The sequence below is a fragment of the Carcharodon carcharias genome, chromosome 16 (assembly GCF_017639515.1).
Source record: "Carcharodon carcharias isolate sCarCar2 chromosome 16, sCarCar2.pri, whole genome shotgun sequence".
NCBI classification, from domain to species: domain Eukaryota; kingdom Metazoa; phylum Chordata; class Chondrichthyes; order Lamniformes; family Lamnidae; genus Carcharodon; species Carcharodon carcharias.
This window is the reverse complement of record NC_054482.1, coordinates 15427019-15452405: the sequence shown is the minus strand read 5'-3', so window position 1 is coordinate 15452405 and position 25387 is coordinate 15427019. Positions and strand designations below refer to the sequence as shown.

Genomic DNA, 25387 nt, shown 5'->3' with positions numbered 1-25387 from the left:
TATCACATGTACAGAAAGAAATTGAATTCAAAATGACATAATTGAGTCTAGTTGCAGTAACTGGAGTTTGCCATTGTGATGGTATCAAAGCCGAATGGGACACAAACACTGTACTTACTTTCCGATAATCCACACACAGCGACAAAAATGGATTCATATCCTATTCCAATGTTGGAAGATTGCATTGAGAAAGTGGGACAATCAAAGTTTATCACTAAGATTGACTTGCTGAGAGGATATTGGCAAGTACCGTTAACGGGGAGAGCAAAGGAGATATCAGCTTTTGTGATGCCAGATGGACTATATCAATTTAAAGTTATGCCAATTGGTATGAAAAATGCACCAGCAACATTTCAAAGACTGACAAAGTAATTGCAGGCTGAGCAATTGTGCTGTTTATATTGACGGCTCGATAGTTCTTAGTCAAACATGGGAGGAACACTTACAACATCTGAAAGAACTGTTTGATCGACCACAAGAAGCTAGTTTGATGGTGAACTTAGCTAAGAGTGAGTTTGCAAAAGCGCAAGTTACACATCTAGGCCATACCTTTGGATATAGTGAGGTCGCTCCAAGAGATGTGAAAGTAAAAACCATCATGAATTTCTCCGTGCCTGCAACAAAATGAGAAGTTTTGAGATTTTTGGGCATCAGTGGATTTTACTGGAAATTTGTACCAAATTTTAGCAGCTCCATTGAATTGAACTATTAAAAATGAACAAGAAGTTTCAATGGACACAGGAGATCAGAATGCATTTGACAGCTTAAAAACTGTATTGACTGCAACACCAGTTTTGGCAGTACCTAATTACGCCAAGCAATTTAAGTTGGCAGCTGACGGGCAAGTGATGTACGCATTGGTGCTGTACTGTTGCAGGAAGATGAAACTGGAATTGAAAAACCAATAGGATATTTTTCACAAAAGCTGAATGTACATCAGAGAAGATATTCAACCATTGAAAAAGAGACTCTGGGTCTGGTATTAGCATTGCAGCATTTCGAGGTTTATATTGCAAGCCGTTTTTTAGCAACAATTGTTTATCCAGACCACAATCCTTTAAAATTTCTGGACAAATGTTAAGGCTGAACTGCAAGACTGTTCAGATGGAGTTTATTACTGCAATAATTTAATTTACAGATTATACATGTGGCTGGAGGAAGAAAATCTAATTGCAAATGCATTGTCAAGAGCTTAAAGCTCGAAGGGAAACTGGACACGTAAAACCAGGATACTGGACTGAAGTTTTCTCTGTTGATACAAAGGATTTGTATATATTGCTATGTTAATGCATGCATCTGATAATGTAATAAGTGTAGTGAGCAATGTAAAATAGGTTGAGAAAATGGAGCTTTCTTTTAAAATTACGACCGTTCATTTTTTCCATAAGGATGGAGGTGTCACCAAACTATAATATTTTTCATAATATTATTGTGGTTAATTGGAAAGTAGGTCTTTGGGTGTGATGGTTCTGTCTGTGTGATTTAATTAAATTAGAGTCAGATAGGTTGCAAGCTTGAAATTATCAAAATAAGTTAGGGGTAAAAGGCATTTGAAACGCTAATGAGTAAACATGGATGAGGTCTTAGCATGTAGGGTGTGAAGGAAATTTGCATTTTGTGATACGCAGAAGAGTTGTTCGGGATTCAAAGGGATGGTAAGATGTTTACAACTAACAAGATAAATAGGGCAAGGTTATTTCCCAAAAGGTACTGACCATATTGAGAACATGAAAGACTTTTATATTATGGGAAAAATAAAGTTCCAAAGACGTATGGAAAAATGAAATCTACATCCCAGGGTACTAAAGGAGGTGGCCATGGGAATAGTGGATGCATTGGTTGTCATCTTCCAAAATTCTGTAGACCCTGGAACTGTCCTGGCAGATTGCAGGGTAGCAAATGTAACCCCACTATTTAAAAAAGGAGGGAGAGAGAAAACAGCAAATTACAGACTGGTTAGCCTAACCTCAATATGGTAAAATGTTAAGAGTCTATTATAAAGGATGTGATAACAGGACACTTAGAAAAAATCAACTGGATTAGACAAAGTCAGCATGAATTTATGAAAGGGAGATCATATTTGACAAACTTACTGGAGTTTTTTGAGGAAGTAACTAGCAGAACAGATAAGGGAGAATCAGTGGATGTGGTGTATTTGAATTTTCAGAGAGCTTTTTATAAAGTTCCACGTAAGAGGTTAGTGTGTAAAATTAAAGCACATGGGATTGGGAGGTAATATATTGGCATGGGTTGAGAATTGGTTAGCAGATAGGAAACAGAGAGTAGGAATAAATGGGTCATTTTTTGGAATGGCAGGTGGTGACTAGTGGAATACTGCAGAGATCAGTGCTTGGGCCCCATCTATTCACAATAATTATCAATGATTTGGATGAGGGAAGCAAATGTAATATTTCCAAGTTTGCTGACAACACAAAACTTGGTGGGAATGTGAGTGATGAGGAAGGTCAAGAGGCTTCAAGGCGATTTAGACAGGTTGAGTGAGGGGGCAATTACATGGCAGATGCAGTATAACGTGGATAAGCGTGAGATTATCCACTTTGGTAGAGAAAACAGAATGGCAGATGAGAAAGAAAATATTGATGGATAAGAAATAAGGAAATAAGCTAAGAAAATAGCCAGATTGTCTCACAGCCTGCCTCTACCCAACAGCAGACAAACAGGAGCAAGTCATAAATATTAACATCCTGAAAGTGTTTAACTTGTACCTTATGTACGGGCAGGTAAAGGTTGAATTGAACAATGAAGTGTTTCTCAGCAGGTCTGGCAGCATCTGCGGAGAGGAACACAGTTAACATTTCGAGTCCGTATGACTCTTCAACTGTTCTGTTGAAGAGTCATACGGACTCAAAACATTAACTGTGTTCCTCTCCGCAGATGCTATCAGACCTGCTGAGTTTTTCCAGGTATTTTTATTTTTGTTTTGGATTTCCAGCATCCGCAGTTTTTTGCTTTTATCCTAATGAAGTGTTTCTCTCTGTCACTAAGTAATAAATTGTAAGATTTGTGTGAAAACCAAGAAAGTATTCTTGGTTTGTAGCCAAAATCAAATGAACTTTGTGCATGATTAGTTGTGTAAGTATGGCGGCCAGTTTGTTTTTTTAAATTGCCGTTCTGTTTTTTGTAAATTCCCGAATCTATGTCTTGTGTACTGTTGATTGTAGCCTAATTGGAGGTAACATATCTTTGTAAAACTGTCTGTCTTGTTCTTGATGTAACTGCTTAAACTTGTCAAGTACTTAACCCATTGTGAAACGTGATTACCTTCAATAATATATAACTGACCGATTGTCACATGATTGTTGCTACACGGACATCATCTCGTACACTTGGTTGCTTCACTATATAAAGGAAGATTCTAACTGCAGATCGGCCAGCAGATCTTTCTGGACCTGCTCCCAATGATCATTATATACATAAAGCACTACATTAAAGTGTGGGCTTTTCCTCTAGTAACCTGCTGTTCTGTGGATTGATTATGTTTTTCTCTAACACAGAGTATTATTTAAATGGTGATAGATTGGGAAATGTTGATGTACAAAGGAACCTGGGTATCCTTGTACGCCAATCACTGAAAGTAGGCAAATGGTATGTTGGCCTTCATTGCGAGAGGACTTGAGTACAGGAGCAAGGATGTCTTACTACAGCTGTACAGGGCCTTGGTGAGACCACACCTGGAGTATTGTGTGCAGTTTTGGTCTCCTTACCTAAGAAAGAATAAACTTGCCATTGAGGGAATGCAGCGAATGTTCACCAGACTGATTCCTGGGATGGCAGGATTGTTGTATGAGTAGACATTGTGCTGACTAGGCCTGTATTTACTGGAATTTAGAAGAATGACAGGAGATCTCATTCAAACATATAAAATTCTGACAGGGATGGACAGACTCAATGCAGGGATGATATTTCCCCTGGCTGGGGGGTCTAGAACAAGGGGTTACAGTCTCAGGATATGAGGTAGACCATCTAGAACTGAGATGAGGAGAAACTCCTTCACTCATATGGTGGCGAACCTATGGAATTCTCTATCACAGAAGGCTGTGAAGGCCAAGTCATAGAATATATTTAAGAAGGAAATAAATAGATTTCTGGATTCTAAAGATATCAAGAGGCATGGGGAGAGTGCAGGAGTCCTGCGTTGTGACTGAGGATCAGCCATCATCGTACTGAATAGCAGAATAAGACTCAAATGGCCAAATTAACTACTCCTGCTCCTATTTTCTAGGTTTCTAAAGAGAGAGAAACACCTATAATGATGAATGAAAGGCTATGTTGGGGGGGCCATATAAGAATTAAAAGCAGTGTGTAAACAACATTGGGGAAGCCTCCATTCATGTTTGCAAATGTCTGCTGTATACAATAACTAAAGTTGGAGAAAGGCCTTTAGAATTCCACTGTCAAATTGGTGCTGTGGTAAATGTGCTGACTTGCTATTTAAATTAAAAATCTGTTTTGGACTCTTGCCTTAAAGGGGGTGTGTAGTTGGGTGTCAGTTTAATTAGGAATTTTGGAATTTGTTATAATATTTAGTAACTGTTATCTTATGTATGTGCTTGAGATTGCTTATTTTGTTAATAAATGTTTTAATTTACTTTTTAAAATCTTTAAAGGTGTTAGCAGACTTATTCTGAATTCAGTGCCCAAATCTTCTCGTAATAAATGCAAATTGCAAAACTGTTGTGATAGCGTGGTCAGGTTTCCCTTGTGGATTTGGTCACACATCAACTGCCACATCATAACACTGTGATTCTGTGAACCTGCTCACTGACACTCAGTTTGGGTTACACCAAGATCACGCAACTCATGACCTCATTACAGACTTCATTGAAACATAGTCAAAAGAACTGAACTCGCGAGGTGAGGTGAAAATGACTGCAAAACAAAAAACAGAATTACCTGGAAAAACTCAACAGGTCGGGCAGCATCGGCGGAGAAGAAAAGCGTTGACGTTTCGGGTCCTCATGACCCTTCGACAGAACTAGGTGAATCCCAGGAAGGGTTGAAATATAAGCTGGCTTAAACCAGCTTATATTTCAACCCTTCCTGGGATTCACCTAGTTCTGTCGAAGGGTCATGAGGACCCGAAACGTCAACGCTTTTCTTCTCCGCCGATGCTGCCCGACCTGCTGAGTTTTTCCAGGTAATTCTGTTTTTGTTTTGGATTTCCAGCATCTGCAGTTTTTTGTTTTTATTTTTATGAAAGTGACTGCTCTTGACATCAAGGTAGCATTTGACTAAGTGTGGCATCAGAGAGCCTGAGCAACACTGGTTAATAGGAATCAGGGGGAAAATTCTCCACTGGTTGGAGTCGAATGTAGCACAAGGAAGATGTAGTTGTTGGAGGTCAATCATATCAGTCCTATCGCTGCAGGAGTTCTTCAGGGTATGTCCCAGGCTCAACCATCTTCAGCTGCTTCATCAATTACCTTCCCTCTATTATAAGATCAGAACTGGGAATGTTCGCTGATCATTGCACAATCTTCAGCACCATTCGTGACTCCTCAGATACTGAAGCAGTCCATGTACATATGCAGCAAGACTTGGAGAATATTCAGGCTTGGGCTGATAAGTGGCAAGTAACATTCTCGCACATGAGTGCCAGGCAAAGACCACCTCCAATAAGAGAGAATCTAACCATCTCCCCTTGACATTCAATGGCATTACCATTGCTGAATCTTCCACTGTCAACATTCTGGGAGTTACCATTGACCAGAAACTGAACTGGAGCAGCCACATAAATTTTGTGGTTACAAGAGCAGGTCAGAGGTTGGGAATTTTGCAGAGAGTATCTCACCTCCTGTCTCCCCAAAGCCTGTCCACCACCTACAAGGCACAAGTCATGAGTGTGATGGGATACGCGCCACTTGCCTCGATGAGTGCAGCTCCCACAACACTCAAGAAGCTCAAGAACAGGACAAAGCAGCCCGCTTGATTGGCACCCCATCCACAAACATTCACTCCCTCCACCACTGACGCATAGTAGAGCAGTGTGTACCATCTATAAGATGCAGGAATTAACCAAGACTCCCTCAACAGCACCTTCCAAACCCACGACCACTATTATCTAGAAGGACAAGGGCAGCTGATAGATGGGAACATCGCCACCTAGAAGTTCCCAGTTCCCCTCCAAGCCACTCACCATCCTGACTTGGAAATATATCGCCGTTCCTTCACTGTCGCTGGGTCAAAATCCTGGAACTCCCTCCCTAACAGCCCTGTGGGTGTATCTCCACCACGTGGACTGCAGCGGTTCAAGAAGGCAGCTCACCATCACCTTCTCAAGGGCAATTGGGGATGGGCAATAAATGCTGGCCCAGCCAGCGATGCCCATATCCCGTATGAATAACAAAAAAAATCTGTACACTCTAATATTTAATAGATTTTGTAAAGTGTTAGCTTCGCAGAGCAACCTTACTGAAAGGGATTATCTGGTCACCAGTCCCATTGCTCTTTGAGGGAGCTTGTGTACAAATTGTTGCTGCATTTGCTTAAAGTTAGAGCAATGACTCACTTCAAAAAGTACTTTTTTTGGTTGGAAATGATGTTGGGAGCGTCTTAAAGACATGAAAGGCGCAAGTTTTTCTTTCTAAGTGCTTCACACTGGCTGGATAGTTTTAGAATAGTCAATAATCCCATCGAAGTTCCATTCTGCCTTTGTGGGGAGGTTGGTGACAGTGTTCCAATGTCAGACTCTGCTCCAGTTGTTGGTGCCTGGCTCCACGAAGCCCTCCCTGAGCGGGTCCTCCAGGCCGGGCAGGGGGCGGGGCAGAGCGGGTCCTCCAGGCCGGAAGGGGGCAGGGCTGAGCAGGTCCTCCAGGCCGGCAGGGGCGGGGCTGATCGGGTCCCCAGGCCGGCATGGGGCGGGGCTGAGCAGGTCCTCCAGGCGGCAGGGGTCAGGGCTGGGCGGGTCCTCCGGGCAGGGGCGGGGCTGAGCGGGTCCTCCAGGCCGGCAGTGGGCGCGGCAAGGCAGGTCCTCCAGGCCGTCAGGGGGCGGGGCTGAGCGTGACATCCAGGCCGGAGGTGGGACGGGCTGAGCGGGTCCTCCAGGCCGGCAGGGGGCGGGGCTGAACGCACCCTCCAGGCCGGCAGGGGGCGGGGCTGAGCGTGTCCTCCAGGCCGGCAGGGGAGCAGGTCCTCCAGGCCGCCAGGGGGAGCCGGGCCTCCAGGCCGGTCGGTTGAGCGGTTTGGAAAAAACCCGTTCAAGCGGTGAGGAGAATCCGCCCCTTGTTCAGTGAAAGTCCTTCCCGGCCATGGCGACTCATGTCAGCGAGCTGGAGGTCGCCAAAAAGACCTTGACGGAGGCGTTGGGGGAGAATGTGAAGCAGTGAGTGCGGCCTGGGGGTGCGGGTATTGTTGTTGCTGGAGCTGAGGCCTGGGGCCTGGCGCCGCCCAGCGCCGCCAATAACATGAACCCTTCTCTGGGTATCTCCTGCTGGGTTCAGTGACGCTGCCTGGCCCTGCGGGTTATCCAGTCGGGGGCGGGGGGTGGGGGACCTTTAATTAACATTTAAATCCAGTGGCAGTGAGAGCCCAGGTCTGAAAGTTGTGTCCATTTGATATCTCTGCCTGTAGCTGTTGTTCTCTCTATCTGCAGTTGAAAAGATAAAGATTTGGCCCTTCCACCGCCCACAATAGGTTTATTTTTTGCTTCCATGCTGATTTATGTTTTGATTTGAAGGTTTGACAGAAAGAGACCAGAGTTTTGTGTGGACAGTGAATGGCAGGAATGGGTCGAATGTGCACCAGGAAGGGCAGTTATTATTTCCCATTTTTCTTTCAAAAAAAGCATATTTTTTAGTCCTGAAATGATTAGGAAACATTAGACCTTATTAAACAAATCTTGAGTAAATTTGGTGAATATCAATTGGAAAACATCTTTTCAACATCACTTAAAACTCGAAAGGATTTCTTCCCCCCCCCCCCAAAAATGTTAAAATCAAACTAAATGACTGTTTACTGACACCTCTCTCAGAGGGTTTGCCATTAAGCTCTCACTTAGCTCTGTAGCCCTTTCAATTATCTTTAAATTGAAAGAACACTGAAGAACCTGTTTATTAGAACAGAATGTTCTAAATATGAGAGCTAGTTAACAAAACCCCGTTTGACAGATTTATTAGTTTTTTTGAAGATGTAACCAGGAGGATAGATAAAAGGGAACCAGTAGATGTAATATATCCCAATGGCATTCGATAAGGTGCCACAAAAAAGGTTGCTAGGCAAGGTATTGCTCATGGACATCGGGGTAATATATTAGCATGGATAGCGGATTGGTTAACAGATAGAAAGTAGAGAGTGGCCATAAACTGCACTTTTTCAAGCTGGCAGGCAGTGACTCATGGAGTGCCGCAAGGAGCAGTGCTGGGACCTCAGCTATTTACAATCTATATTCATGACTCAGATGAAGTGACAGAGTAATTTATCTATATTTGCTGATGGTACAAAGCTAGGTGGAAAGGTAAACTGTGTGGAGGACACAGAGGCTGCAAAGAGATATATTCAGGTTAAGTGAATGGGCAACCAGATGGCAGATGGAGTATCATATGGGGAAGTGTGAATTTATTCACTTTGGTGGTAAGAATAGAAAAGCAGAATATTTTTTAAAAATTGTGAAACTTGTAAGTGTTGATGTTCAAAGAGAGTTGGGTGTGCTTGTACAAGGAACACAAAGTTAGCATGCAGGTACAGAAAGCTAGTATGCAGGTACAGCAAACAATTCTGAAGGGAAATGGCATATTGGCCTTTATAGAAATTGGAGTACAGGAATAAAGAAATCCTGCTACAGTTGTATGGGGGCTTTGGTGGGACCACCCCCCTCACAACCTTTAAGAAGTGTTTATACAAGCTCTTGAAACACCACAGCATACACGATCACGGGCCAAGTGCTGGAAAATAGGATTAGAATCAATAGGTGCTTGATGGCCGGCAAAGATGCGATGGGCCGAAGGCTGTATAACTGTGACCTCATCTGGAGTAATGTGTACAGTTTTAGTCTCCATATTAAGGGAAGGATATACTTGCATAGGAGGCATTACAACAAAAGTTCACTAAATTAATTTTGGATTTCCAGCATTCGCAGTTTTTTGTTTTTTTTTCACTAAATTAATCCTTGGGATGAGAGGGTTGTCCTGTAATAAGAGGCTGAGTAAATTGGCCTTATATTCTCTGAAGTTTAGAAGAATGCGAGGTGATCTAATCAAAACATACAAAATTCTGAAGGGGCTTGATTGGGTAGACACAGAGATTGTTTCGCTGGTCGGGGAATCTAAAGCACAGGCTCAGGATAAGGGGCCGATCGTTTAGTACAGATGTGAGGAAAAATTACTTCACTCAAAGGCTTGTGAATTTTTGGAATTCTCAATCCCAGAGGGTTGTGGATGCTCCATCGTTGAGTACATAGACAGATTTTTGGTATCTCAGGAAATCAAGGGCTTATGTGGAGTGGGTGGAAAAGTGGAGATCGGATTTGATCGTATTGAATAGTGAAGCTGGCTCGATGGTGTTAGTATTAGGTCTCCTGGCACTATGATGGTGAGATATTAAAAACCATTGGAGATTATTATGGGAAACAGTTGTCTTTTTAACAAAATGCCTTGGTGTGTGACCTGAGTCAGTCTTTGATGGCTAGCTGTTAGCTTGGTTGATCTTGCCTCTGATTACCTGCAAGAGTTGAGTGTTAAAATATACATCTTGCAGTCTGCTCTGCTTTACTATCCTTATTCCACTCCCAACTAGGAATGAAAATAAACTGTGCCGTAAAATAAAATACACCATCCCTACCTGTATCCCTACCTAGAAGATGATATGGTTATTGTGTTGTTTGCTTCTGAACATTGGGCTGAAGATGTATGTGTGTCATGTCTGTGATGTTAGAATGAGATGTTAAAATATAGATGTTAGAATATTCAACATGCGTGCTAACATCTTGGATGAAATTCCTTTGCACCTTGACACCTGATTTTCAGTAAAAGAAAAACAGGAAATGTGTTTTTTTAAATCATATTCAGGAAGAAATTGATATTCATTGATTCACCACTGAAATTATCGCGCATATAATGGAGAAGTTAGTTTAAAGAAGCATTTTTTTTACAGACCCTATGCATTAATTTACAATGTGACGTCCGACTGTAAAAATTCAAATCCCTGCCTGGAGTAAGGTACACAAGTTGGAATTTAACTTTTGTAATCACATGTTTGTGTAAAATTGTTCTGCAAATTATTTTATCTCCCATTTTTGTTCCTGGCTCACCCTCTCACATTGCTGTCATCTTTCAGCCCAATGTACGTAATGCCCTTTTCATGGACCTATGTTTCTACGCTTACAAACTCCAACTCATTCAAACTGTTCTCCCCCACCACCCCCATATTGTATAGTAAACATCACTCATCTATCACTTTTTTTTACCTTGTCAAGTCTTCTCCCCATTCTGATTCAAAGTCCAATTTCCCCTCAACCCCATAAAGCACTTTGAATCTTTGTGTTATATTAATGTTACTGTGTAAATTTTGTGTTTAATGCTGTTGTTAAGCTGCTCAAATATAAGCAAAGCTTTGTCTGTGTTAAACAGGAATTTAATCTGGGTGTGTTAACCAGTCAAAGGAAATCCAAACCCCTGCTCCTGATGTACGTATGTTGCTTGTGGTTTATTCATCAGCTCCACTTGAGACTGTAGAGTCAAAGGCAGAAACTTAAATTCAGTGGTTTTCTGTTGCATTTCTCTTTCTTACTTGTCACCATTCTAGTGTTCATTACTAATTTCTGTTTAACGCTTCATAAAAATTATACAGGAACATAGTCATTCAGAATGTACAAAAAAAATCTAAGGAAAAATACCCTGTCCTTATAGAACAACATATAGGTAGACAAAAACAGAATTACCTGGAAAAACTCAGCAGGTCTGGCAACATCGGCGGAGAAGAAAAGAGTTGACGTTTCGAGTCCTCATGACCCTTCGACAGAACTTGAGTTCGAGTCCAAGAACTCAAGTTCTGTCGAAGGGTCATGAGGACACGAAACGTCAACTCTTTTCTTCTCCGCCGATGCTGCCAGACCTGCTGAGTTTTTCCAGGTAATTCTGTTTTCGTTTTGGATTTCCAGCATCCGCAGTTTTTTTGTTTTTAACATATAGGTAGATTTCACTTCAATAGTGATCATGCAGCTTCCAGTAGGAGAACCTTTATCAAATTTCTATGCTGATTTCAGACCAAGGTCCCAAAAATGAGAGCATACATTCCAGCCCGTTTTGTATTAAGTTCCAAATCATGTCCCTTTTTTATTGTAATAGTCTACTCCTGATTGTTTTGAAAGTTTTTTTTTGCACTAACAAATGAGAGTTATCCAATAATTTGAATTGAGCTGTGGAAATTTTGTGCTAAATAAAGCAACTTTAAATTAAGAAAAGTTGACTGTAGTCAAAGGTATAATCTTACCTTTAGATAGAGAGATAAAATTGTTTGACTTCCAAGATATTGTCAAACTATGATTGTCTGCCATAAGTACTTATGATTTGACCAAAGTCACAGGACATTCTTTGATGGTGATTCACTATCCTTCCACACCCTCCTCAATTCCTCTGAAGCCTTTGGCATAACTGACCACACCATCCTCCTCTTTTGCTACATTGTCTAGCTTGGTGGCACAGCCAAGTTTGTAGGGAGTGGTGAGGCCATGAAGGGATTCAAATACAAGAATTAGAAGTGTAAATTCAACAGATCAGGAACCAATGTAAGTCAGCAAGGAGAGGGGCAGAGACAAGTGAAGCGAGATAAAAACTGGTCAGCAAAGCTTGGATGAGCTGATGTATATGGAGAATATCTCCTTGCTTACTCTTCTGACCATAGCTGGAGTGGTTCCAACAATGGCTTCTCTTCTTGCCCATTACCTCCAGATTCCCTCAAGGATTTATCCTTCTCCGCCTCCCTTTCCTCCTCAATGTGCTGTTGCTCAGTGACATAATCTGCAGACATAATCTATGCTGATGATACCCAGCTCCAACTCTCCCATCATCTCTCTCACTCCCTTTACTGCCATTATGTTGTCAGGCTGGTTGTCTGATATCTGATCTTGGATGGACTGCAATTTCCTCCAGCTAAAATTTGTGAAGGCATAATCTACTATCTGCTAGCCTCGCTGCAAACTTAGTACCATTGTCAATAACTCCTTCATCCTTCCTGGTCCCAGTTGCAACCTGTATCAGACTTTGTAACTTCAACCTTCTACCTGATCCCAAACTGAGCTTCTGATATCTACAGTGCAAAAATCAACTGCCACCAACCCACCTCATCCCATCCACCAATGAAACCTTCATGCCTTTGTCACCCTTGTGCTCCACTACTCCAATACTGTCCCATCCGATATTCTCCATAAACGTCAGCTCATCCAAAGTTTGCTGACCAGTTTCTATCTCGCACAAAGCTTTACTTTGTCTCTATCGCTCTCCTTGCTGAATTAAGTCGGTTCCTGATCTATTGAATTTGTGCTTCTAATTCTTGTATTTGAATCCCTTCATGGCCTCACCACTCCCTATCACTGTAACATCCTTTAGCCTTATAAGCTCCACTTAAATTTCTGTTTCTCTAACTCTGGCTACCTTTGCACCCTCACCCTCTTCACTTTGCCATTGACACGTATGTCCTGGAAGCTGTAATTCCCTTCCTAAATTCCTCCGCCTTACTTTGTTCTTGGTCTCCTTTAAGACCCTCCTTAAAATCCACCTCTGTCATGAAACTTTTAGTCATCCTTCCCGGTGTATTCTTGTTTGGTTTTTGATTGTGCCTCTGAGAAGCACCTCGCAACACTTTTCTGCATTAGAATTCTAGAATGGCTGCAGCACAGACTAGGGCCATTTGGCCCTCAAGTCCATCCTGGCTGTCTGCAAGATTAACCTGGCTCGTTCCACTTCCTGTAGTCCTATGGTTTTTTTCCCTTCAGGTGCTTATCCAATTCTCATTTGAAAGCCACAATTGAATCTACCCCTGCCATCCTTTCAGTTGCTGCTTACAACCTGCAATCCACTGCTGCGTAAAAATAAATTTCCATCCTTAGTTCCTTCAGCATCCTTGGATGCATCCTATCCAGCCCTGGTGTCACAACCTTAAGTATGGCCAGCCTTTCTAATACCTCCGCTTTATCCATTTCTAGCCCATTCAGTCTCTCAGCCACATCCTTTTTTTCGCTATGCCATTGGCAATATCACCTTCCTTGGTAAAGACAGATGCAAGTACTTATTTAGTACCTCAGTCATGTCCTCTACTGCCATATGTAGGTTTTTTTGGCCCCGACTCAGCCTCACCCCCTCATCTTACTACCCTTTTACTACTAATATACCTATAAACACATTCTGGATTCCCCCTTATGTTAGCTGCTGGTCTGTTTTCATATCCTGTCTTTGCCTCTCTAATTTCTGTTATCTTCCCTTACCTTCTGTAACTTTTTGTATTCAGTCTGGTTCCCACCTGTATTACCAACCTGACCTAAATCTGGCATATATCCCTTTTTCTCCTTCACCTTTTTCTCCATCTCTTTTCTCATCCAGGGAGTTGTGGCTTTGTCCTACCTTTCCCCCTTGTGGAAATGTACCTTGACTATGCCCGAACCATTTCCTCTTTAAAGGCAGCTCATTGTTCCATTACGGTTTCACTGGTTAAACTTTGTTTCTAGTTTACCCAGAACAGATCTGTTCTCACCCCCTCTGAAATTGGACCTCCTCCAATTAAATATTTTTACTCTGGATTGCTCCCTTTCCATAGCTAACCTAAAACTACTGATACAGTTATCATCATTCCCTAAATCTTCCCCTAGGGACATTTGTCCCATCTTATTCTCAGAACCAGCAATGACCCATTTCCCATTGAGCTGGAAACATATTGATCAAGAAAACTCTCCTGAACTCCTTCTGCCCTTTACAATTTATAGTGCTTACTATCCCAGTCTTATAGTAGAATAATTGAAATCCCACACATACAGTTCTTGCACGTCTCTGTAATTTCTTTGCAAATTTGCTCCTCTACATCTTTCTCATTTGTAAATGGCATATATAGTTCACCCAGTAGTGTAATTGCACCTCTGTTGTTTCTTAACTCTAACCAAATAGATTCTGTTCTCCAGAACATCCTCCCTGTAGCATTATAATATTCTTCCTAATCAATGCTGCCTTCCTTCTCTGTATAAGGTTGCTGTTTTCATTGTAAGTTCCCTGTCTCTAATTTTCTCTTTTCAGGTGCTTATCTAGTTCCCTTTTGAAAGCTACATCTGAATCTGCCTCCACCACAGTTTCAGGCAGTGCACTCCAGATCCTAATCACTTGTTGAGAGAGAGAAAAAAATCTTTGTTTTTTTTCTCAGATATTGGGCAAACTTGAAGCTTTGGTTCAAGCAAAAGATAAGCAAAGAGGAGTTCGATGTGGAAGCGAGGAGGCTCCTTACTCATGATAATGGTAAGATCTATGACTGTTTATTTCCCTTACCTCTAACAGATAGACTTTACGAATGAAAACTCCTGCACAAAGTTCACTATTGGGTGACTCAGCACACTCATTTTCAAAGTCGATGAAAGATTCCTCTGCCTGCTGGCTGCAGTGACCCTCGTGAGATGCATTTCGACAGCCCACGTCTAGTTATTTATTGTTACAGCATAAAACTACCTCCATCGTGGCACAGAATTGGCAATCTCATTGGGTTCCGATGCTTTATCATGTGGCAGAAGCAGATTCAAAAATAACATTTAAAAGGGAATTGGATGCATATTTGAAAAGGAAAGACCTGCAGGGCCATGGGGAAGGAGCAGGATAGTGGAACTAATTAAGTCGTGCTTTCAGAAAGGGTGGTAAAAGCACAGTGGGCCAAATGGCTTATTTTTATGCTGTAAGATTCCAAGATTAATGTACAAAATAGAAATGTGTCCTAAAAGGGGCTACTATTCTTAGTCTTTGGGACATTGGTAAAACAGTTGAAGAAGCTCTACTTTGCATCTACCATGCTGTGAGGAATTGTGACTTAAATGGGGTTGTTCTAAACTCCCCAATTATGGAAAGGGAGAGGAAATTTGTTGACACAACGAAGTGTGATGAACTAATTCAGGATTTGCCTCCATCCCAATCCCTTTCACTTTATAATCAAAGCATGCAGATTATTATAATGGCGCTGTTGAGAATCCTCTGTTGCTCAGTTTAAGCTTGTTTTCCCCATAAATACATGAAGGATTTTTAAACCATTCACACAAAAAAGAACATCAGATCCATCCAGTGCAAAACCTAGGAGTAAAAGTTACATTTCATTTCATCAAAGGTTTATGTTTAAAAATCAACTTCTGCCATGGCCAAGAGCTGAATTGAGGTAAGTTTTACAATCAATCATTCCAAATAAAATGTAAACGTAAAAAAATGATAGTGTCCGGAGCTATATCAGAACAGTTACAATCTCGTTATCCCTGAAGAGGTGTTAACAAACTTGGGCTTGCAGAAACCAAATTCCAAAGGGATTGCTGTTATGATGTGGCAGATGATGTGTGGATCACAAGGGAAACTTGATCACGTGGTCACAATGATTTTGCAATTTGTATTTATTTCGAGGTGCATGCCTTGAATTCAGTAGTAATAAATCCACCCAGACTTCAGAGATTATTTTTAGAAAACTAAATTAAATGTTTATTAACAAAAGATTTCAAGCACATGCATAGGAAAGCAAGAGGAAAGTTGTTGACACAGTGAAGGTGGTGGTCTTTCCATTTCTACTGTAATAACACCTAAAACCCCTAATTAATCTGGCTTCCAGTTACACTCCTGTTAAGGCAATGGTAAAAAAACAAATAGATTTAAACAGATCTAGGCAACTCAACACAACACCCTGGATAGTAGAATTCAAAGCGGCTTTTTCCAACTTTGGTTTCTGTAAACAGCAGCTTAATGGAGGCTTTTCACACTTGTGTTAGATCTTACAATGCCTTCCTGACATACAGCCTTATTCTGTTTTATACATGTTTCTCCCTTTTTAATGTAAATTCCATTGTTCCCATATGTCTTTGGAGCTTACTCATAATATAAATCTTTGCATGGTGCTAATATTATCAGTAACCTTTAGGAAAAATAAACGCACTGCTTGCCCTAGCTTCTCTGGCTAGGTGTAACATCTTCCCATATCTTTGAAATTCAAACTATCCTGATTTATTGAATGCAAATTCTCCTCGCCTCACATTCTAAAACTTCAACCATGTTTACATATTTAGCATTTCAAACCTAGCTTCTTTTGATGAGCCAAAACCTCCAGACCAGCTGTCTCCAATTCATTTAAATCCCACACACACACAAACTATCCAAACCGCACTATTAACCTACTCTTACAATAAATCACAATATTATGAGAATTATTATACTTTTGTGACAATTGTACAATGGCACTTTACATTTCTGAGGCAGGCTTTGGCCAATGGAGACAGCCTATCTGCGAGGACAAAAGACCCTGAAACCTCTGGTAAACTTATGAATGAATGAAACATTAACCATCTCAAGAATCCAGACCAGAAACATACATCCTTTGTCCAGACCAAGGGGAAGAAGTAGGAGTTTGTCACCTTACCCCCACCCAAAGCTGCTAGAACCTGTAATATTGCCTTGTGATGCTAAAAGATGAAGTTTGCCATCTTCCATCGACAAAGCAGCAGCAGAACCAGAGCTCTGTCTAGGTTTAAATTGCCTGGCCCTCATTTACACTGTTTCTACGAGAGCATCCGAACTTCTGTACCAGTACTACTGCGAGACTACTTCATCTCTACATACTTCTCCCATTGTGGAAATCATCACTGCTGAAAAAATGGATCATCCACTTTCAGCTTCAGCCCGCTAACCTGTCTGGCTGAAGGAATACAACATTGGACTTTTGACTCTAGGCTCATGTGAAATTATGATCGTTGCCCTGTACCTCTTTCATTCCCTTATCCCCCTTTTATTGTGAGAATGCTTTTTTTCATTCATTCATGGGACATGGGCATCACTGGCTAGGCAAGCATTTATTGCCCATCCCTAATTGCTCTTGAGAAGGTGGTGGCGAGCTGCCGCCTTTAGCCAGTGCAGTTCATGTGGTGTAAGTGTATCTCAATGCTGTTTGGGAGGGTGTTCCAGGATTTTGACCCAGCATTAGTGAAGGAATGGCAATGCAGTTCCAAGTCAGGATGGTGAGTGGCTTGGAAGGGAACTTGCAGGCGGTGGTGTTCCCATGTGTCTTGCCCTTGTCCTTGTAGATGATAGTGGTCGTGGGTTTGGAAGGTGCTGTCTAAGGAGGTTTGTTGAGTCCCTGCAGTGCATCTTGTAGATGGTATACACTGCTGTCAGTGGTGAAAGGAGTGAATGTTTGTGGATGGGATGCCAGTCAAGTGGGCTGCTTTATCCTGGATGGTGCCAAGCTCCTTGGGGTTGCACTCATCCAGGCAACTGGAGAGTATTCCATCACACTCCTGACTTGTGCCATGAAGATGTTGGACAGACCTTGGGGATTCAGGAGGTGAGTTATTTGCCGTAGGATTCCTAGCCTCTGACCTTTTCTTGTAGCCACAGCATTTATATGGCTAGCCTAGTTCAGTTTCTGGCCAATGATAACCCCTAGGATGTTGATAGTGGAGGATTCAGCAATTGAATGTCATGGAGTGATGGTTATTGGAGATGGTCATTGCCTGATACTTGTGTGGTGCAAATGTTACTTGTCACTTGTCAGCCCAAGCCTGGATATTGTATAGATCTTGCTGTGTTTGGACATGGACTGCCTCAGTATTTGAGGAGTTGTGAATGGTGCTGAACATTGTGCAACCATTAGCGAACAACCTCACTTCTGACCTTATGATGGACAGAAGGTCATTGATGAAGCAGTTGAAGATGGTTGGGCCTAGGACACCACCCTGAAGGGGATATGTAGCGGCACACTACTCCCTGCTTTTAAAATAAAATAAGCCACTGATTTTGCCCTATCTTGAGTTTGCTGTTAGGGCTATTAATAGAGGATTGAATCACTCCAAAACTCAAGGGTTGGGGAAAATACGCCATCACTTACAAAAGGGGAAATCAGAAATCAAAAACACCTTTCTGTTTATGGAAGCTTAGTAAGGCAGAGAAATCAGGGTCGTTTTAAATTAATCCCCCTCCTGTCCGTAGCAGATAGAAAGAACAGATTATTACTGATCATTAGATTAGGGCATTTATATTATCAGGGTTCAAATTTTACCAGTGTTAGAATTTATTAATTCTGCGGTTGAGTTATGGCATTGGACTATTCCTAAATCTTGCTGTTTTACATCTTAATTCATTTGTTGTTCTGTGTTCTATAGCTGGTAGCCAATGTGAGATTGGTTTGCAGTTCGACAATAATCTCATGAAAGAATGGCAGAGTGACTCCAGACCACAATCTTGTAAGGCATCTGAGTAACAATGTTAATCAGGGCTAAGAAAGACTCTGCAAACCCTTTTCTGAACATTTTCAATGAATTTGCATTGCTGTTTTGTTATTCCATCCAACCACACAGCTGCCTCATTTTCCAAAATGGGGTAAACAAAAAGATGTGAAAATGGTTACAAGGCCATCTCTTGAAAGACATGACATTTCAGCTTCTGAAGCATGTACAGATCTGCCTGGATAAGTATGCAATTTGACAGTGTTATGATGTCGTATTGTGATGTCATTCAGTGACAGATTGGGAGGAGCTGGTTTGTTTTAGGCGAAGCAGATGTCAAAGGGAGCATTCCGTTCTCTATAGATCAATTGTAAACTTGCTCAAGGACTGCTGGCATGTGAGATTCAGTGTGAATGCTATACTTTCCGATAACTGCTCGGTCGTTGACATATTTAAAGCGGTGAATGCCAGTGTCAACACCTCTGCAGCTGGTCGCGTTGATCGTGGCAAGGAACTAGCAGACCCCAACTTAGTTCCCTGGGTACTCCAGCTTGTACACGCGTCCACCTGGATACTTCATTGCCGAACATGATGCTCTGTTTGCGATTTGAAATTGTAATTTATCCAAGGAACAAAGTGAATCGACTCCTGTTTGTAGGAGTTTGAGATAGGGATCCTATGATCGATGTAATTGAATGCTTTGGAGAAGTCCATAAGCATCGAGAGAAGTCCATAATCATCAATAAATGAATTAACCCCAACCTATCAGCAAGCTCATACAGTGCCCAAATATGTTCTTCACGTTGTTTTGGAATGCTGTTTTTTTCTTATATTCAGGTTAGTTTATAGAGCTGATACATCTAGAACTGATAGGTAAATTACACAAATATGACAAAAGATAAGCTTGATCAGAAAATTAGTCTTTTAATTTTCAAAATGCTGCAAAAAAAGATTCGCGTTCCCCCCACCCGCCGCCGCCGTCGTCGTCGTATTGGCCTGGTCTTCTGACTGGAGCCTGGGGCTTAACCTGGAAATTTTGCCTGGCTTTGGGTGCTGGGAACTATTTGCTGCTGTGAACAAATTGTGTGCGTGTAAGAGAATTTTTTAAAAATCCTGCTCTTTGGATGTGCAATCCTTGATACACAACAGCAACACACATAACATGTCAACCAGGTAGGAAAAGCAGTGAAGAATTATAAGTCCTGGTGGTAAAAGCTGAGAGGGGGAGAGAATTAAATTTTCACCCTGCTGCTGTGGAACTCAATTACTCAATAGTGTATTGCAGCAGCCACACAAAGAGGATACATACTACAGTTGAGAGTTCTGGTTGGTACAAATGCATTCAAAAATTAGGGGGCAAACCTTGCTGGGATAGGGCATGTTATTGTTGTCCCCCATTGGCTAGACTTTTCCCCCCACACCTTTTAGCTTGAAAAAATTGTGCTGTAACTTGCTGGGAGTGCGAACTGATAATGGCATGGTGAGAGCAACTGAACATCTGGGGCCTCAGTGAATGGTGGAACTGGCAGTTTATCTCTTTAACCTATGAGATTTAAAGATTGAGAAAGAAAGAGGGATAGCAGAATAGGAGGGTGAATTAGGGTCAAACCAGTTGCCGAGAAAGAAATCGAGAGGGAAAAAAAGATTAGGTTAAGCAGGAGAGAGGAAAAAACGTGGGTAAAGCAGGAAATAAATTTGAAGATTTTAAATTGCAAAATCTGAGAATTTACTACCTCCAGGAACGAAACTGAACAGTTTAAATTGTTCTCTTTCTGGGCCAGAGAGATTAATTGGTATTGAACTAGCCATGATCGTGTTGTTGAAAGGGCTCTTATATACAAGCTGTAAGAATTTGCAGCGAATTTAATGGAGCAATTAATGTGCAGGTGAACAAGTTCCTAAAAATAGCAGGGAGGCTGCAGGTGATTTGCCATTTGTGAAAAATCATCAAATTTTGAGGATTTGCAGCTCAAGGTGTACCCCTCAATTCTCAGAACTTGCTGATTTGCGCATTTATTTTGCGCATGCGTCACTGATATGTCATTATTTTTCCAGCAGGATTTGACTCGTGATTTCAATTTTTGCAGCATTTTCTAGTCAACGTCAAATTCTGAACAAACCATAGTTTTTTCGACTGAGCGGCATTTGGCACATGATAGGACAAGGGCTGAATATTTGAGGCATTTTGAGGCTGACTTGAATCAGTATACAGTTGGGCCAGGACCTTGGTTCATGACCAGATGCCATTTATTAGAGACTCAACATTAAATAGTAACTTCCCAGGCCCTGTGCCATGGCAGCTTCAGAAATATCCAATGTGGGAAGTTAACAAGAGGTAAAAATTATTGATCAGAATCATTGAAGTAACTGAGAAGGCGGAGGAAGGATTTATAGAGAAACTATCAAAAACTGCTGTGAGAAGTACAATATAATGTAAAGAACTGAGGTTTTGAGGATAAAAGATAGTTTTGTTAAAGGGTAAGCAAATAGTTTTACATATATTAGACCTGTGGGACATGAATGAATACTTTTTTTCAAGGCAGTCATGTGATGCAGTGTTTCAGTAAACTTTCACATTTAATAGATAAACTGCTGTTGCTTTTAAGCTGAGGTGGAACTACAATAGAAATCAAAAACTGCTTCCAAGCTCTTGGATAGCCCATGCTCAACGGCATAGAATTTAGAAAATAATGAATCTCCTGTAACCACTTCGTTTTATTCGGTAACCTAGCATTTAGCCTTGGCCAATTTAATTTGGTAATACAACAGGAAAAAATGGTTTTGTTTTCCAGTGCATTCCCATAATGACTTCTTGCTCGCCATCCTCACCAGATGTCAGATCATGGTTACTGCTCCAGGTACGTGAGAATGGACAGGTTTGAGCGATATATGAATTTAAAGAGACCTAATTTCTGTTTTCTGTTTTATTTGTACATTGAAGATTTTTCCTCATTTTGTGCACAACTGGATTATGTTCCATTATATTTGAAGTGTTGCTAATTTCTGCTTTTCCATTTCATCTTTGAATTTCGAGTGTCCTTGCCAATTTGAATTATTGTGGACTTCATAAATTCTATAGTTTCAACATTAAACTCCAGCCAAATAGATTGATTCATAGAAACCAAGGTTGCTTAGAAACTTTATAGGTGGATTTGTAAATTATACTATGTATGTTGCATAACTATGGGTATTTCAAAAATTTCATGAAGCTAGTTGCAATAGCTCACAGTTTAGAATTTTTGTTCAAATTGGTCTTTTTACCAAACTATCTTATTTACTTTGAGATGAGTAAAAATACTGCCTGCACATTGTTTATTCTAGTATTTGTGTAAACCAAAGGAGTGTAGATGATGAATAGCAGATTAATATGATAAAAATTCCATCTTTGATCTTATGAAAGCTGGAGTGTACTCTCAACGTCTTTGAATGTTTTATCTGGCTTCGAAACAGAAAAATCAAAGCTGATCCTCAATCCAAACTACATTTTCAGATTAAAGAGAAATTAAATTACTCATCATGGGATGTCAGAAATATCTGGGTTTAGATAGGGGACTGTGTGTTATCAAGGTGAAACTGAAAGTTGCATATACCACTGAAAAGATGTGCCTGTAGAAAAATACAGTTTTAATTCCAGATTAATCATCCTGAAAAGGAGTCTTTGCATCAGGATGTACCCTTTTGCTTTGATTGCCACTCGAGAGTTTGGCCCCATGTTTAGGAGGAAGGTAATTGAAGATACAATAGTGGAATCAGAAATGAATCTGGTAATCAAAGCTGTTGAAAGTATTGAATGTTGTAAGTAAACTTTATGGCCAGTGGTTTTATTTTAAGTCTCTGCTTTTGCTCCCCTTTCCGTTTCCAAATAGAATTCTTGGCAGATTGTGCTGAATGCCTATCACGCTTGAAGACAGCTTGAGGCATAAGGACCATTGAACTGGAGAGGTGCAGGACTTCGCCAGGAAACCCTGATCTCTGGAAACTTTCTCCTTTTAGCTATGCAGCTGAGACTAAATTCGTTCCCAACCTTTTCGGCTCTGATTCATGATCAGTCCTTGTGCTCATGGGGTTATGATTTACAGGGGAGAATTTTCAATCTTTTTGAAGTCACTCATTGTTGCACCACTAGGAAGCATGCTTAGCAACACAAAACAAGTCCCCAACTGGGGCAACTTTATCTGCCTTCCCAAGACGTTTTTCCAAAGAAGGAAAAAAAGGTGCAGCAGAGGTTTCCATGCAATGTATTAAATCATGTTGTGAAAATGCACATTTCATACACTCTTCCTCTTTAAATTGCCCTGATCTGATTGACTAACTCGTATTAAATTTCCTGGGAGACTAGCAAGACAAGTTGAGTCATTTACATTCAATGTTGTCAGCTATCTTTCTTGAAAAGCAAATGTATTTATAGTTTTTTTGTACTGTTCCTGTTACAGAAAGTGGTACTTCGCTACTTTGGACCAGTCCATCTGCTGCTAAATCTGGTAAACCTAAAAGCAAAAAAAAGTTTCCATCTCTACGAGCAAAATTTGAAGTGAGTTGTTTTCAACCTTAATTCCCATCCCTCACCCTCCTTTTGGCCTGCTGGGCGTTTGACATAAACCTTGTGGTGAATAGTTCCTCGTAGAAGACACTTTAATTTTGTGTAGTTTATCTTATTTACTTATTCCTTCATCTGTTGGAAGAAGAGCTAGAGTGGGCGATTCAATGGCTTATTCAGGGTGGAATACAACAGCTGGGCCTAAGAGAAAACGGCAACAAGATATAGGTGGACATAAAGCCTTGGCTGCAGTATTTCATTGTGTCATAAAAGCAAAACAATGCGGATGCTGGAAATCTGAAATAAAAACAGAAAATGCTGGAAAATCTCAGCAGGCCTGACAGCATCTGTGGAGAGAGAAAAAGTTAACATTTTGAGTCTGTCTGACCCTTCTTTTGAGCTAAAGAGAAGTAGAAATGTGATTAAATGTATATTGTTTAAGGGGGTGGAGCATGTGAAGCTGAAAAGAAGGCCAGCGATAGCTGAGGGCTATGGAGAGATTGACAAAGATGCCATGGACGAAAACACAAAGGGAGTGTTAATGGTAGTGTTAGGGACTAAAGGAGGTGCTGGTAGTGGCATAAAGGTAAGAAAACAGAATGTGTTAATAGCAGAACAAGGGTAAGTACTCTCTGAAAGAACAACATGGAACAAGTAACAGATGGCCCTTTCGGGGGTGGGGAGGGGGTGGTGGTTGGGGAAAAAGGATGAAAAAAGGGATAAAACAATGAATAAATGAATAAAAATGAAAATAAGTGGATAAATACATTTTTTAAAAAGTGGATTTAAAAAGGAATGGAGATAGAGGAGAGAGTTCATGGTCTGAAGTTGTTGAACTCAGTGTTAGGTCCGAAAGGCTATAAACAGAAGATGAGGTGCTGTCCCTCCAATTTGCGTTTTGCTTCACTAGAACATTGCAGCAAACCAAGGATTTACATGTGGGCATGAGAGCAGGGCGGTGTGTTGAAATGGCAAACGACAGGAAGGTCAGGGTCATGCTTGAGGACAGACCGAAGGGATGGGGTCAGAGGGACAGGAAGGGGTGGAGGGCCCTGGATGGGCGTTGGTATTAATAAGTTGTTGGAGCTTGCGTTCCTTAACACCTGAAAGGAAGAGAAAATGTTTCTTGTTTAGGCATTGGATGGCACTGAGTGTGGATCTCAGGAACACTTGAACTCTTCCTTCAGCAGCACCGACTCATCCTATCTCAAAGCTGTCCTTGTACCCATTTTCATTTTATTCTTCATCTCATCCTGTCCCACATGACTCATTTCTCCCTATCTTGACTCTATTCTCTCTCCCTTTGTCCAGTCTCTTCCCACCTACACCCGCGATTCCTCTGATGCCTTATGCCATATCAACAACTTCCATTTTCCTGGCCCTAACCGCCTCCTCTTCACCATGGACGTCCAATCCCACTACACCTCCATCCCCCACCAGGATGGTCTGAGGGCTCGCCACTTCTTCCTTGAACAGAGGCCTGAACAATCCCCATCCACCACCACTCACTTGTCTCACTTCCTCCAAATAAAAAGTGTGGCTACGGATAACCGAATGGGTCCCAGTTATGCCTGTCTCTTTATGGGGTATGTGGAACATTCCTTTTCCAGTCTTATTCAGGCCCCCTCCCACAATTCTTTCTTTGGTACATCGACAACTGTTTCAGTGCCGCTTCATGCTCTCACCTGGACCTGGAAAAAAATTGATCAATTTTGCTTTCAGTCTCTCTATCACCTTCACATGGTCCATCTCCAACACTTCCCTTCCCCCCCCTTGACCTCTGTCTCCATTTCTGGTGGTGTACTGTCCACCAATATCCATTACAAACCCACGGACTCCCACAGCTACCTTGGCTACAGCTCCTCACACCCTGCTTCCTGTAAGGACTCTGTTCCATTCTCTCAGTTCCATTGCCTCTGCTGCATCTGTTCCAAAACAGTGCTTCTGACATCTCTTCCTTCTCCCTTAACAGATGTTTTCCACCCACGATGGTTGACAGGACCCTCAACCGTGTCCAACCCATCTCCCGTGCCTCTGCCCCCACACCTTCCTCTCTCTCCCAGAACCAAGATAGGGTCCCCCTTGTCCCACTTTTCACGCCACCAGCCTCCGCATTCAAAGGAGCACCCTCCGCCATTTCCGCCAACTCTAACATGATGCCGCCACTAAACACATCTTCCCCTTACCCCCTCTGCCCCCGTCAGCATTCTGTAGGGACCATTCCCTCCGGGACACCCTGGTCCACTCCTCCATTACTCCCAACACCTCATCCCCTTCCTAAGGCACCTTTCCATGCAATCGCAGAAGGTGCAGCGCCTGCCCCTTTACCTTCTCCTTCCTCACCGTCCAAGAGCCCAAACACAAGCTTTTAACAAATCTGTTATACTGAATTACATTTTTCCTTCTCAGATTGAAGTGATTTTATGATGGATTTTGAAAGTTCAGAAGCAAAACTGTTTTAA

The 25387-nt window shown here is 41.6% G+C and overlaps 1 protein-coding gene across 2 annotated transcripts in view; it reads left to right on the top strand.

The window, feature by feature from the left end:
- Positions 1-7147: 7147 nt before the first annotated feature.
- The window catches only part of tada1 (transcriptional adaptor 1), a 53391-nt gene continuing 35151 nt past the window's right edge, over positions 7148-25387 (top strand). The window contains exons 1-4 of one of the 2 annotated variants that reach the window (XR_005945451.1): positions 7148-7342; positions 14359-14450; positions 21181-21246; positions 22822-22919. Coding sequence is in view for 1 of the 2 variants with exons in the window: in XM_041207516.1 (XP_041063450.1) it covers positions 7269-7342; positions 14359-14450; positions 21181-21246; positions 22822-22919 (330 nt within the window). In the remaining variant the exon portion in view is untranslated. The remainder of the gene's footprint in view (positions 7343-14358; positions 14451-21180; positions 21247-22821; positions 22920-25387) is intronic. The other variant, XM_041207516.1, reaches the window with a different exon arrangement.